The 14,898-nt window shown below is 28.7% G+C and overlaps 1 protein-coding gene across 1 annotated transcript; it reads left to right on the forward strand.

Annotated features, from left to right (window-relative positions):
- Positions 1–7,022: 7,022 nt before the first annotated feature.
- LOC111294115 (protein NUCLEAR FUSION DEFECTIVE 4-like) lies at positions 7,023–9,156 on the forward strand. The gene has a single exon (XM_022887294.2). The coding sequence runs from the start codon at positions 7,159–7,161 to the stop codon at positions 9,037–9,039; it is 1,881 nt and encodes a 626-aa protein (XP_022743029.2). The 5' UTR covers positions 7,023–7,158; the 3' UTR covers positions 9,040–9,156.
- Positions 9,157–14,898: the final 5,742 nt, after the last annotated feature.

The following is a 14,898-nucleotide window of genomic DNA, read 5'->3' on the forward strand; positions in this document are numbered from 1 at the left end:
GATGCACCAAGTTAGAATCTAGTACGCCACTTTTGAAACGCAAGTGGGCAAAAAAGTAGAGTTAAATTCCAAGCAAGACCTGTTTGCTGGTCCTGAAGGACAGTGATATTTTCTTGTTTTCTACTTATTATTTCCATAGAATATTCAACAATGTCCCCATTTTGATTTGTGGGGAAAAAGGACAAAACAAAAAAAGAATTGATTGCAAAGATGCCGTTGAGAAACTGGCATTGAACTTTAAGCGAAAAGGATAATAAAAGAATAACAAAGCGACACGTAATAATGAACTTTTTTTATAACTTTAATTTATTAATGTGTGCAACGGTAACGTTTAAATGCGATTGAAAATTAATAAATGATTGATATAATTGATTAAAATTATTTTTTTTATAAAAAAATTTTAAATTTAAATTTTATAAATGATTATTTATTTAAATTATTTTAAATATATATTTTATAATTATTTATTTTAAGTTATCATATATGATATATTATATTTTATTATAATTTAAGAAATTAAATAATTTATTTAATTATAACTTTTTTTTTTAAAAAAAATGATTAAAAATATATTTTTTATTACTTTGAGTGTTTAGCGTGACACTTGCTTCTGACTACTACACTTAAATATGGATCTAAAATTTTTTTTAAGACGGTTATGCCCCTTCAACGGCCCTAAACCTCGTTGTTCATTCCCTAGGCTTCTCTAACTACCATTAGAATAAGGGATTTTGCAGTTCAAATCTTTGAATAATTTTTGCTTAATCTTCTTTGACAGCTAATCCAAAATCAATTTTCTCAATAATCTAAGACCTAACCATTAATATGCAAAGCAATAACAGAAGAAATATTCATTGTTTAATCTGCTTATATATAAAAAATAATACATACTTCATCAAGTCAATTTCAGCATCTTTTAACATTTATAACTATGTAACAACTATCATCATTTTTTCTTTTATTTATTTTTAATGAATCTGCACGTTTCTTAAGGCTTTTTTTTAAAAAAAAAACTACTACCATATCTTACTTGGTTTTTAAAGTATTCCCACAGAGGTTGGTTTAAATTGGAACTGCTAGATTCATTCAATTTATTCATATTTTTGTACCAAATACAGACCATGGCATCGGGGGAAAAGCCCTAATTCCCAGTTTTCAAAGTTCCATTTGGCATTCGGTTTTGCCATTGATACGTAACCTTCTCCAAATACTTTTCCAAATGGAATCTTCAATTGGGAAATTAACATCAACCTTTTTCTTTTTTTTTCTTTTTTTTTTTTCTATAGAATTATGGCGAATGCTAGGGACACTCATTTCTACACATCCGCTACGACACTCGAACAATTTAAAAGTCCACGTCATCCTACAAATTGAAACTCAAACTTGTCACCCGAGTTTCTTTCCGGTAAACTTCTCTCTTGTTTGCCGCAAGTAAAGGTATTTGTATTTTTAAGAAATTTTGGCAAAAACAATCATTACTCTTAAGAATTTATCATAAAGACTAAACTACCCTTCATATACACTGGTTCTTTTTCCTTTTTCTTGGGCTAGTCATATACACAGTTCACTAAGGTAGACAGGTAGTGAACTGGTTAATTTTCTAGAGTATACCATATTTTTGCACTATTACTTTAAATTTTTTCTATTTCATTTCAATTTTATTTCAATTAGTTTACAATCTAAAATTTTTAGAAATCTAAATCTAGTGCATTTATATATAATTTTTTGCTGAATATTTTTTGTTTAGCTAAATAAAATATTTTTGAATAAGAAATCAACTAAAGTAATATGAATATAAAATAAGAAAGTTGAAATATTAATTTAAATCATAAAGTATTTTGACATTGTCAAAGGTAGTTTAGCTTTTAACTTAATGTTGATACTAAAATATTGAAAAATTATCCAATATATTGAAAATAGAGTATTTTAGATTTCATAAGCGAAGTTAGTAAGATGGTATATATCCCTTTAGATGTATTAAAAAAATATTAATTAAAAAATATTTGTAATTTTTTTAATTCTATTTATAAAGTTAGAAGCTTTATTGACAGTATATGAAATAGTAACTCATAAATTATTAAGTTATGTCTCATGATTAGTATTTGAATTTGATTTTTTTTAAGTAAACTTTTTAAGTTTGACCTTTGTTTATAAAGCAGTATTAATTAAAAATTTAAAATATAATATATTTTAAAATTTTGATTTTTTAAATATATATGTTTATGACATATCTAAAAATTAAAAAATTTTACTAAATAAGATTAAACTAAGATAATATTTATGAGACAGGAAAAAATGTCATGATAATTTTGGAAAATATATTTATATCTCTTTAAAAAAATATAAAAACTCTAGTCAGGCTTATATTTAAATCATATATATAAATATGAAAAAAAATAGAGATAAATTAATATTTAAATTTTACACCAAAATAATATATAAATATGAAAAAAATATGAAATGTTTAAATAATATATTTTTTATACAAAGGTTTAAGTGAAGGGAGATTATCTCATTTTAGTGTTAGAACATGTTTCAAATCTTAACAACAATTTATATTAGATTTACAAATAGTTCTTAAAAAAAATTATATATATATATATGTTGTCTCTAAATCCAAGAAGAGTAAATTTCTCTTTAGTTATCCTACAAGGCGACCTTTTTACATAATTTTGTCTTTATACTATGTGTATTTTCATTGAGAGAAGGGTAAATGTCCTACAAAATTTTCAGTTGTAATTAAGGAAAGTAAAAATACCTGAAATCAACAAGTTTTGATTCGATTCGATTTTTTAAGATCGATTTTTTTTTTTGAAATTGATTATCGGGTTAAGTAAGGTCAGGTGACATAAAAAAATTTATGATTCGAGTCAAGATTGAGTTTTAGGTAAACCCGACCCTACCCGATCCAATATATATAAAAATTTTATTTTTTAATTATTTATTTAATTTTATATTTATATTTAAAATAATATTTTATTAATTTTAAGTATGATCGAGTCGGATTTGATTTTATATAATGTCAAATCGAATCAAATTTGAATATTAAAAATAAAAAAATTTATTGAATCAGATACGAATACGAATTTTATATGTTTAAAATCGGATCGAATTCGAAACAAACAAAAAATCCGTTGTCATCACAAGTTGTAACTTAAAAAAGGTTACATAACGTGGCTTTTTGAGAGAACCGGTGCTAAAAGCGGCTGACAAAGTTGAGTGGCCTTAGCAGTCCCCGTAGAATTATAGTACACCTCAAGTAATGTTTAAGATATGATAAATTGTGTAACAAATTGACGTCTTATTTTTAAACCCTTTTTTTTTTTTAATTTTCTATCAAACAATGTCATGTTTTAAATAATCGTGTAGAAAAATAAAAATTAATAAATTAAAATATTTTGTTATATCAATTAAGTATATAAAATTTGAAAAATATTTAATAAATTATTATATATTTTTTAGATAAATATTTTTAACTAAAAATTAATAAAATTTTTAACATTTAATAAGTATGATCAAATTTAAATTATAAATAACATTTTAAATATTTTTTACATATTATTAATTTATCAATTTAAAATTTTACTTTCTCTTTTTCCCCTCCCTGAAAGTTTTCGAATTTGTATTTTTGAAAACTTTTTCGAATTTTCAGATTCCACAAGCTTTTAAATGCTTTCAAAATTTTAAAAACTTTTAAAAGTTTCTAAATTTATATTCTAAATGTTTCTAAAAGTTTCTTAAAGTTTCTAAATTTTATTTGTATCTTTTAAAAGCTTTCAAATTTAAGTTTTTATATTTGTATTTTTAAAAAAATTTTGAAATATAAATCTAAAAACTTTTAAAAATTTTTGAATTTACATTTTTTGAATTATCAATTTCATATATAATATTTCATCTCAGATTTTAATTTATTCAACACTTAACAAAAATTTAACAAAATCAATGGCAATTTACTTCTAATTTGAAGTTTAGTGACTTGATTAATTCTGAAACTTATGATTTTAGGATGATTTTTAAGATTAGTGCTTGATGGATTAGATTGAATTGGAAATGGATTGAAAATTGGAGAAAAAAAATTATCAAATATACTGATAGTAAAATTTTTAGATTCAACAAATAAGATTAAAAAGGGTAATACATACCTATTATGATATATTAAAAAATAATTAAAAATAAAATAAAAAATATATCAATCTCTTAATAATATTTACGAAATTAAAAATTTATATTGTGTATCAAATACTAACTCTTAATTGGATTAATCACATAATTATAAATATTAATGCACAACTATAACGGTGAAAAGTTAATCAGGATTGATGAAGAGTAAATTCTTATGTTCTGAACTCAATTTTGAACGTAGAATAGTCTGAATTCAAGTGATATTTGTATTATAATGTATTTTAACTATTCATATTTATTTTGTAAAAAAATATATAAATATTCATTGACCTCATTCATCTAGTTTTGCTACATTATCTATCCCTATCGGTTAATACAAGGAACGTTGACGTACATTCTTGTAATTTTGAAATTCCTGCATGTAGTCCTTGTTCCTAGAAGATTTAAAATAATTTAATTAAGATTTAGATGGTTTAGCTAGGTCTCGAACCCTTATTGGTTAAGTAGTGTTAAACCACTCTTTTTTACAAAAAAAAAAAATTATTAATTACACAAGTTTAATGTTAAAATAATAATTACGATCTATTATCAATAAATTTATATATTTTGGATTCGATTATTTTTTAAATGATTTCAGATTCAATATTTTGTGTTATAATGTAATCATTCATATTTTATTCTTGTAAGTGGCTTATAAATTAGACCTTTGTGTAAAGGAATAAACTAACCATATGTAAATAATGAAAAAGGGCTTTAAAAATTACTTGATTAAGAAATAATTAATTAACAAATTTTTAGTTAGTCAAGCAGTTAAGGAAGGATGGACGACGTCGACAGGGGCAAATAAGTATTTAGGAAAGCTTCCGTTAAATGGCAACCCCTTACCCAAATAATTTATTTCTAAATAACTATATTTGAAACTTTAGTAGTAATTTAAAAAACAAAAAAAAAATTCTAAATAGAAAAAGCCCTTGAAATTTAAGTTAATTACTTATATAGTAATGGTGAGTAGTCGATCTGTCTCGTTGGCAGACAATGAAAATCGGACAAATTAACAGTGCTCTAATAATAATTTTACTAATATAGAATATGGCATCTGGCTAGCTTTATTATAATTTTATTAACTTTTTTTTTTCTTATGAGGAAATTAACTTATCAAATCTACTTCTTTGTCATTAAATATCGCTGTGATATGATTGCAACACATTTTCAAAGGAATGGTGTTTTCCTAAAAATTAATATCTGACCTTACCAAAAAAAAATATATGTATATATATATCTACATCTGATGGTTGGATAAAGCTGTATTTAATGCTTCTGGGAAGTTTGAAAACAACCCTGTCCATAGAACCAAGCCCAAAAAAAAAAAAAAAAAAAGCTGAAACAGGAGAAATTACCGACTTATTTCTTGATTGGCATTTAGGTTTCACGAATAAAGACGAAATAAAAATGAATTTTTTAAAGTTACGAAATAAAAAATTACATTAATATAAAAAAAATCATTAAACTCAATCATACAATTATATAAGTCACGGATCAATACATAATTATATAAGTACAATATAAAATTGAATTAAATTCATGTATAATAAAAATTAAATTTCAATTTCAAAATTTAATGACATATTTTTTGTTATTAAATCAAAATTTCAGTAATACAAATTAATTTTTTATTTAACCCTAATTAAGTTTCCTTTTAAATTTGTAGGAGTCATGGTCAAAATATGGACAAGATAAATTAGGCTCCTTCCGTAATTAATGAATTTTTGTGAATTTTTCGTTAAAAATAATTAAATAAAAGCTTAAATAAAATATCAAAATTGATGATTTTGGTACAATTTCAATAAATAGATAAAAATAATATAAATAACTATTTATTAAATATAATAACAAGTTTTATCAATCTATTAATTTTGAATTTTGATTCAAACTTTTATTACAACCCTTATGATGTTGGACATTTTCCAATACTATAAAGTTTGCATAGGCATTAACCCAATTTAATATTAACTAATAATTCAAATGTAAATCTGAACATAATCCCGATATAAAAAAAGTTATGTGTGCTAAGGCTACCCTGCTGGGTGACTAAATGGAAAAAAAATGATGGCTGTTATTATAATAGTAGACTTAATAATTTAAAACGTGATGTTATAATCTAATAAAAAAATATAAAATTAATATAATTTAAAATTTTAATAAAAAATATTTATAAATTTAATAAAATTTAAAAATATATTTTTTATATTGTGATACATCACTTTTATAAAAATATGACATATAAATATATTAATTATCAATATTTTATACCATCTGAATACTGCCACGCCCATATAACAGCAAAGGTTAAAGTCGGAGCGGGGTGACACTGATCTGTATCCCATCACAATTTCCATCATCCCATTCTCACGCTCCATCTCCAAAATGTGAATGAACAAGAAAGTGGGAAAGAAACGGAACAAGACGGAGAAAAAAAATAAAATAAAAGCCTTGTGTCCAAATTGGCGTCTAATCAATATTCCTGGAATTGACAAGTAAAAAGTAAGGCAAAAACTCCCATATCTTTACTGTTATGGTAAAAAAAAATTTCATTTTGGATAAGATTTCGAGCAAAGGAAAAATTTTTTTTTTTGGATTTACTGACATGTAAAAAATAAGGCAAAATCTCCCAATCTTTACCATTATGGTAAATAAAATTTCATTTTGGATAAGATTTCAAACTGAGTTTTTTTTTTTTTTTTTTGGATTTACCCACAAATTCCTCTACATTTCATTTACGTTTAACCCGCTGTTTTTATTTCTAAATTCTAATTTATAATTTATTCAAATTTCCTTAATAAACTCTCAAAGTCAACTATTTAGTATATCCGAAGACTCTTTTATCCTCAATCCTTTCTTCCCATGCATGTCCACTCAAACTTTTTTTTCCCTCTCAATATATTAAGCGATAAGTTCCCAAAGAAACTCTAAAAGTACACCAATCTTGTTGAAACAGTACTATTTCAGGTAAAAAAACAGAAAAAGAGAGCTGCAAAAATGGTGGTTGTAGGGCCAGGTTTTGGAAGTGGTGGCATGCCAAACATGAAGAGCTTTGCTTTTCATATCCTAACAGGGCCATGGCTAATGGTTTTCGGATCATTGTTGATCATGTCCGCCGCCGGTGCAACCTACATGTTTAGCCTCTACTCCACTGACATTAAAAAATCGCTTGGATATGATCAAACCACCCTCAATATGCTCAGTTTCTTCAAGGATTTAGGCAGCAATGTTGGAGTCATTTCAGGCCTGATAGCAGAGGTCACACCCCCCTGGTTCGTGCTATCGGTTGGGGCAGTCCTCAACTTTTTTGGGTACTTCATGATTTGGTTGGCCGTCACCAAAAGAATAGCTAGACCTCAAGTTTGGCACATGTGTTTGTACATTTGTATCGGTGCCAATTCTCAATCTTTTGCCAACACTGGATCTCTTGTTACCTGTGTCAAGAATTTCCCCGAAAGCAGGGGCGTTGTGCTGGGAATCCTGAAAGGTTATGTTGGCCTAAGTGGTGCAATTATAACTCAATTGTACCATGCTTTTCATGGTGATGATTCTAAGGCCTTGATTTTGCTTATTGGCTGGCTTCCGGCTGTTATCTCACTTTGTTTTGTCAGAACAATTCGGATCATGAAGGTGGCTCACCAGGCTAACGAGCTCAAAGTTTTCTACAAATTTCTCTACATCTCCCTTGGTCTTGCTTCTTTCCTGATGGTTATTATCATTGTAGAGAAAAAATTTGTGTTCACACAGCCTGAATATGGTGGCAGTGCTGCCATGGTTCTTTTCTTGATGTTTTTGCCACTTGGTGTTGTGATTATAGAAGAATACAAGCTTTGGGAGGCCAAGAATAAGGCCTTAAATGACCCTTCTCCATTGAAAATTGTCACCGAGAAGCCAAGTTCAGAGGTGTCCAAGGAGAACCTTGAGGTTCCCTCATCATCAAGCACAGAAAAGATTTTAGCCTATAACGAGTCAAGCAATGATCAAGCCAATGTTTCCTGCTGGAAAACAGCATTCAAGGCACCAAACAGAGGGGAAGACTACACAATTTTGCAGGCACTTTTCAGCCTTGACATGCTCATTCTTTTCCTGGCCACAGTTTGTGGCGTTGGGGGTACCTTAACAGCAATTGACAATCTGGGACAGATTGGAACCTCCTTGGGGTACCCTAAAAGAAGCATAAGCACATTCGTATCCCTTGTGAGTATATGGAATTATCTTGGCAGAGTTACATCAGGTTTCGTATCAGAAATTTTCTTGTCTAAATACAAGTTTCCTAGACCTCTAATGCTCACCCTTATCATGCTTTTCTCATGTGTTGGTCACCTTTTCATAGCCTTCGGTGTCCCTGGTGGCCTTTATATTGCATCAGTAATAATTGGGTTCTGCTTTGGGGCTCAATGGCCATTACTTTTTGCTATAATTTCTGAAATATTTGGCCTCAAGTACTATTCTACGTTGTACAATTTTGGATCAGTTGCCAGCCCTATTGGGTCCTACGTACTTAGTGTGAAAGTGGCTGGGAATTTGTATGATAAAGAGGCTAAGAAGCAAATGGCTGCTTTGGGAAGTGTAAGGAAGGCTGGTGAGGATCTGGATTGCAATGGGGTTGAGTGCTTCAAATTGTCCTTCATTATAATCACAGCTGCCACACTGTTTGGCACTTTTGTATCATTGATTTTGGCATTCAGGACAAGAAAATTTTATAAAAGTGACATTTACAAAAAGTTCCGAGAGGAGGTGAAAGCAGCTGAGATGGAGATGGCAGCTGCCGGAGAAGCAATTGGATTGCCGGATGTAAAGCCTACCCGAAATGGCATCAGTCGTCCGGAGGGAAACAGTACCGGAAGTGGCGTTGGATCCGAGGCCAAGGCAGGGTAGGGATATTTTACTATTGTAAACCTCTAACTAGTAGGATAGATGTAGGTATGGAAAAAGATGGGCGAAAAGTCTCATTGAATTAAAATGCACCTTTGATATAGTGAGATTTTCTTCGGATTTTCTTTTTTTTTTTTTATAATTCTTATTGGTGTTTGTGCTAAAAAAAAAAAAAAAACCTCCTAGGTTTGTTTTATAAATTTTACAGGGTTTTGAATAAACATGGCAAGTCGGCAGCTTAGGCAACACTCATATTAGGGTTGACAAAAGATTGGGTTAAGATAGATTTTTTTAGTCTCAACTCAATTTGATTTTTATAATCATAAAATTTAAATTCGATTTGATTTGAAATTTTTTTTATTTTTTTATATACAAATTTGATTCGATCTAATATTATATAAATCGTATTCAATCTAAAATTAATAAAATATTATTTTTAAAATATAAATATATATAAAATAAAAATTAAAAAAATAATTAAAAAATAATTTTTTATATAATATCGGATCAAATTTATTTAAAATTCAAACTCGATTTTTTTTTTAATAATACTTGATCCGATTCGACAAAAAATTTAATTTTTTTTTTAATGAATCTTATAAGATCGAAATTTATCAGTTACGAACTAAGCTATCAACCCTAATCATACTTATTATACAAGTCTTTGTCAATTTATTTCATATTTCCCCACATAATTGAAATATGATTCAATGTGTTGAAAATATTACCAATTGAATATTCCTAGTCGACAGCAAAGATTAGTTATTTGAAGGGAGGAAAAGAAGAAGAATAAATATCCCTACTTGTTTAAGAAAGAGTTGGGGAGCAATTGAGCCTGGGACTCCTCAATCTTCATTTGTCTTCGCTCACCTGCCATGTTTACTTAATTTTTTGTTATTCATACTTTTAATATGTATAAATATTCATTAATTTATAATCTTTTAATATACATAAATATATATTTTATAAATAAGTTTGTCAGATACTGAACTTTATTATTAAAATTAAAATTTTAATATTTTATCAATAATGCCTACATAAATATACCCTTGATGAGTTAAATATTTTTCTGAAAAGAAAATTCTTTAAAAAATTATACCATATTCGAATCCTTTCCATTTTTAATATAGCACGATATTAATAACATTTTTGAGGATATGTTTTTTGGTAAGAATTGGTAAATTATATTGTATTTAATATTTTTGGTATAATAATATTTTTATATAGAAAGCCTAACTTAAGAATCTTGAGTAAATAATAAAATTAAAAGTTTTAGTGATTGTGCTCATTTTACTCTTAATCCTCTTCAAAATTTTAAATTTAAAATGATTTCATGATAACTTTTTCAAATTCCAATCTTGAATTTTAATGATATTTATTATTTTGATCAATTCTCCTTTTCAATTGACACTGTGAAGGACCCATACAAATCTGTACATTTGGACCTACTCTTTATTATGAAGAAATTACTATTGAAGATACTCTCTCCCTGACTAGCCGGCAACTGCATAAAAAATATTTCTACTCTTTCGATTTTTTTTGTTTATTCGATATTTCTTGCCTTATCAGGAATAAAATTAAGAATTCTCTCACTAAAACATTTCTTTCCAAATAAGCTTGCATAGATATAAAAATTAATACTAATTAAAATTAAGTGAGTAAAAAAAAAAAAGGAAAGAATCCTATGACATCTTTCCAAAGACTCCAAATCCTTCTTTTAATTTAATCATAGATTTCCTCGTTGATCAATTTGAACATTTTCTTAGGGACAATGAAAAAGAAAAGAAGTCCAAAAGCATAGGAAAAAAAAAAAAAACTAAGCTAAATTCCATTTTTTTTTCTTTCATTTTTAATTTCCTTGCACCTTCTAGAGTAGCATCCATGAAAATGACAACGAATTGTAAATTGTTTCATTGATTTTGTCTCGTAGTTAACTTTTTTTTCTATAGAAGTCTTTTTAACTTTTATACCATGTTGTCCACAATTGCATATGCTATGCGTGCCAACTGCTTACAGTTTTGACCATTCTAAATTCTATACAAAAATTATTACCAAACGAATTCGCATATGCCGAATTAAAGTGCATCTACGATCACGTTTTGCATATGGATTTTGATGATCTTCTAGATGAAGATAAACTTTTTCTTCTTCCTATTTAAACGTCGATATAAGAATAAGAATAATTAGTAGTGACAAATAATCTGCCCTTAGATTAAAAAAAAAAAAAAGCAGAATGCAGCCTCAATATCTTGATTATGAAGATAAAGAGAACTTGTAGTAATGGAGGAAAGTCATGGGAGTAAAATGAGTACTATACCAAATCCAATAGTCTATTTTGGAATAACCTAAAGGTTGTCAAAGTTGGGTTGCAGCCGAGGAAAAACTTAAAAGAATCAAGTAAAATGGGCTGCAGCCTACAATGGTAGTTGGGTTGTTGATATAATTTATTTACATTGGGTATGTCGTTTTCTCTGCAAATCTCAGTTGTTGATAAAGCCCAAATATCTACCTAGTTATGTCTAACTTATTTTTTTTATTTCATTTAAGATTTAGTTTTTAAGAGAAAGAATAAGAAAAAAACAATCTAAAAACATGTAGGCATGACCACAAAAGTACATGGAGCTTACGCATTATTACTGACTAGATAATACATACGTAGACATGGCCACATTAAAATTAAGTGATCTAGTTAAATACTTGTATTAGACATTAATGTAGCAATGATTCATCTTTTTTTTTCTATGTTAAGACAATAATATTTCATGAAGGGATTTGATCATTATTAAGTAACCAACTTCTGTTTGCACTCTCTTTTTCTCAACACGTCCCATGCTTATTTACAAAAATATTTTTATATGAAATTATTTAATTATTTTTTAATAAACTATGTTTTAATTTTTTTATATACTCATTTGTCATTGGATATGTACTTTCAATAATTAAAATACATATCGAATATACATATTTGATAATATTATTACATTATCGAATATATTTATTTGATAACATTAAGAATTTATGGAATATCTATATCCTAAAACAAAAGACATTTATCATATATATAAATATATATTCATATCCGGTAATTAAAATTACTTATTTACTCTTTTCCTTTATCTTTTTCCATCTCCTCTCTATTTTTCTCCTACACCAAATATCTTATCCACCCGCCACCTCTTCGGGCTTCCCTCCCATTGCACAATGCATTGACTATCTAAACGCACCTTATTAATTGCTCAATACCATATCAAGGAAACCTTTGCCCTACTTCTGCCTACTCTCTTTAACAGAATGAAACATCATTTTCTAATTCTCCATTTCTAAAAAATTCCCTATTATTGGAAGCCAGATATTACGTGAACTGCAATCATCAAGAGCTTGTGTGTTGCAAGCTCAAAATTAGTTTATGAAAGCTTAAAAAAAATTTCAAAAAAATACAGAAGAAGAATAGGGGATGAACTTAGAACAGAGTAGAATTCTATAAGAAGAAGATAAGATTAGAGGATTAGAGAAGAGAAGAATTTCAATGAGAGAGGAGAGAGAATTCATTTCATTTTTCACATAATCGCATAATGCTTTATAGCCCTTCTTTTATGTTGGACTAACAGCTTTTAGCTGTATCCAAGAATCTCGGATAGTAGTAGCGTTTCATTCATGCATGCTCTAACAACATACTAACAAATGCTAACAAAAGGAAATAAAGGGCCTTGGAAAACATAGGCCTTAGCAAGCAAAATAAAGTAACAAGCCCAAAACAGCAAACACAAGTCCAATTTAACTGAGCCTGTAACAATATTCCTGCCTCGAAGAACATCCTTGTCCTCAAAGATGAATTGTAGAAAACAAGTGCTGTCTTTTCCTTTGGAGCATTAGTGACACCTTTTAGTTCCAGAATTTCATTAGTAACAACTTATTTAGTAGATGGAATCCTATGATAATGAATGTTATCGACATTAAAACCAGTTCCACCACCATATTTGACTTGCTCCCCAAAGACATAGCAAAGCTTTTCATCATTGTTGTTGATCCTAAAGGAGTGGATAATCAACTTCCTAATAAGCAATTACATCAATAATGCTACCACCCTTGTTATATAGAAGATAATGACGTTGAACTCAATTGCTTAAGATATATGTTTTTTTTTTAAAAGATGGTGAGTAATTTCAAAGTGCAATTCATGTGGCCCAACAAGAAGAGATTGTCTAACTTTATTAGAAGTTTCTACACAACTCAAACCTATTGTATCAACGAACGCATGTTCCCTTTCCCAAACAAGCTGAGATGGTCGATGAATTTCTTTTAGAATTGTTGCAAAAAACAAATACCATTATGTAGCTTCATCAAGATAGTATGGAACCAAAATTCCACCATGAAGAGAAATTGAATCAGAGTACAAAAAATACTGTGGGATGGAACAAAAATTTCCATATTTCTCATATCTTATTTGTAAATGCATCATCATATGCATTGTAGGGGTACCACTTTCCTGGCTATGACTGTAGGCATTAGTTGCCCTTTCAAAAATTGGATCAAGAATTTATCAAGCCTGCCTGCAACATTAATCCTTCTTCATGAAGAGTAAGTAGACATTATCTCGCCTCATCTTTTCATCATTTTTGTATCTCTCTAAGCCCATATCTTTCTTTGTTTTCAACAATCTCATTAAACATTTCAATGCACTTCCTTACAAGGTTCTTCCTAATCACCTTCAAAATCTTGTTCTATTATGGCATCTAATTAAGAATGTTGAGTGGCAAGTCTTCATAGTCACTCGAGTCAACAACATCTTTCACAAATCTTGGGTATCCGAGGAGAAGCGCCTTACAGATGTCCATAATGAACAACCTCCTAACATAAAGCTTATTGTTCTTTTTCCTAGCGTTAAAAAGATCAAATGGAGCTCTTTTTGGTACAATTAGAATATTTTTGAACTCAAGCTGACCTTTAATAAAAAAAGTGCTTAACAACAAGGTGCTCTTCTTAATCATTAGTCAAGCTCCTATGGAAGAGACATACTTCTCCTTAGTTATCTCCTCTGGTTTATACAATTAGATTGGTTTTTGCTTGTTGATGAGTTGCCACTCATAAGACACTTCCTTGATCTTACTCTCTTCCAAATATTTTAGAACCCTCTAATAAAAATCCTCACCTCCTGAATGAGTGTCTTTATTTATGAAAAAAACCCCGAATACACCATTACTAATTGAGAAGATGTTGGCATTGATTGTTACCCCACCAAAGTCAAAGACAAGAATGTTTTTCTCACCACCCTTCTTGTTTAACCCATAGGAAATGACAGCTGTAATTGGTTCATTGCTAATCCTTACCACATTTAGCCCAACAACAATGCTAGCATCCTTGGTGGTCTGTCTCTAGGCATCATTACTTCTTTGTTCCATAATCAAAAGCCCAAATCTATAGGGATCAATGACAACAATAAACCTTTTCCCAGCCCCTAACACTATTGAGTAAGCCATTACAAGCTTCCCATTCTCTTTAACAACCCTCAACAAGGAAGGTTTAGCAAAATTTTCATTGCATACTACCCCAATTGACATAAACCTATTCCATTCAATAAAAGGCTGCATATTTTTTAACGTAAAAGACCCAAAATTGAGTGTTCACCATGTTTAATAACCATTAAACAATTTAATTCATTAACCTTAGTTTCATTCAACCCTTGAGATACTAAACTAACCCCAATAAATGAAGGTAAGGACTCACTGGTCATTACAAGATCAGTAGTTAATGACAAAAGCGAGAGGATGGTGGCTACCATGGATGATTTCTGCTCAGCTTCTTATTTCTCCTCCATATGTGCCTTATATTCATTAAGCATTTTACTAACATTGTCCAATCTTG

The sequence above is a fragment of the Durio zibethinus genome, chromosome 14 (genome assembly GCF_047325235.1).
Source record: "Durio zibethinus cultivar Kanyao isolate XHJ-2024 chromosome 14, ASM4732523v1, whole genome shotgun sequence".
Taxonomy (NCBI): Eukaryota; Viridiplantae; Streptophyta; class Magnoliopsida; order Malvales; family Malvaceae; genus Durio; species Durio zibethinus.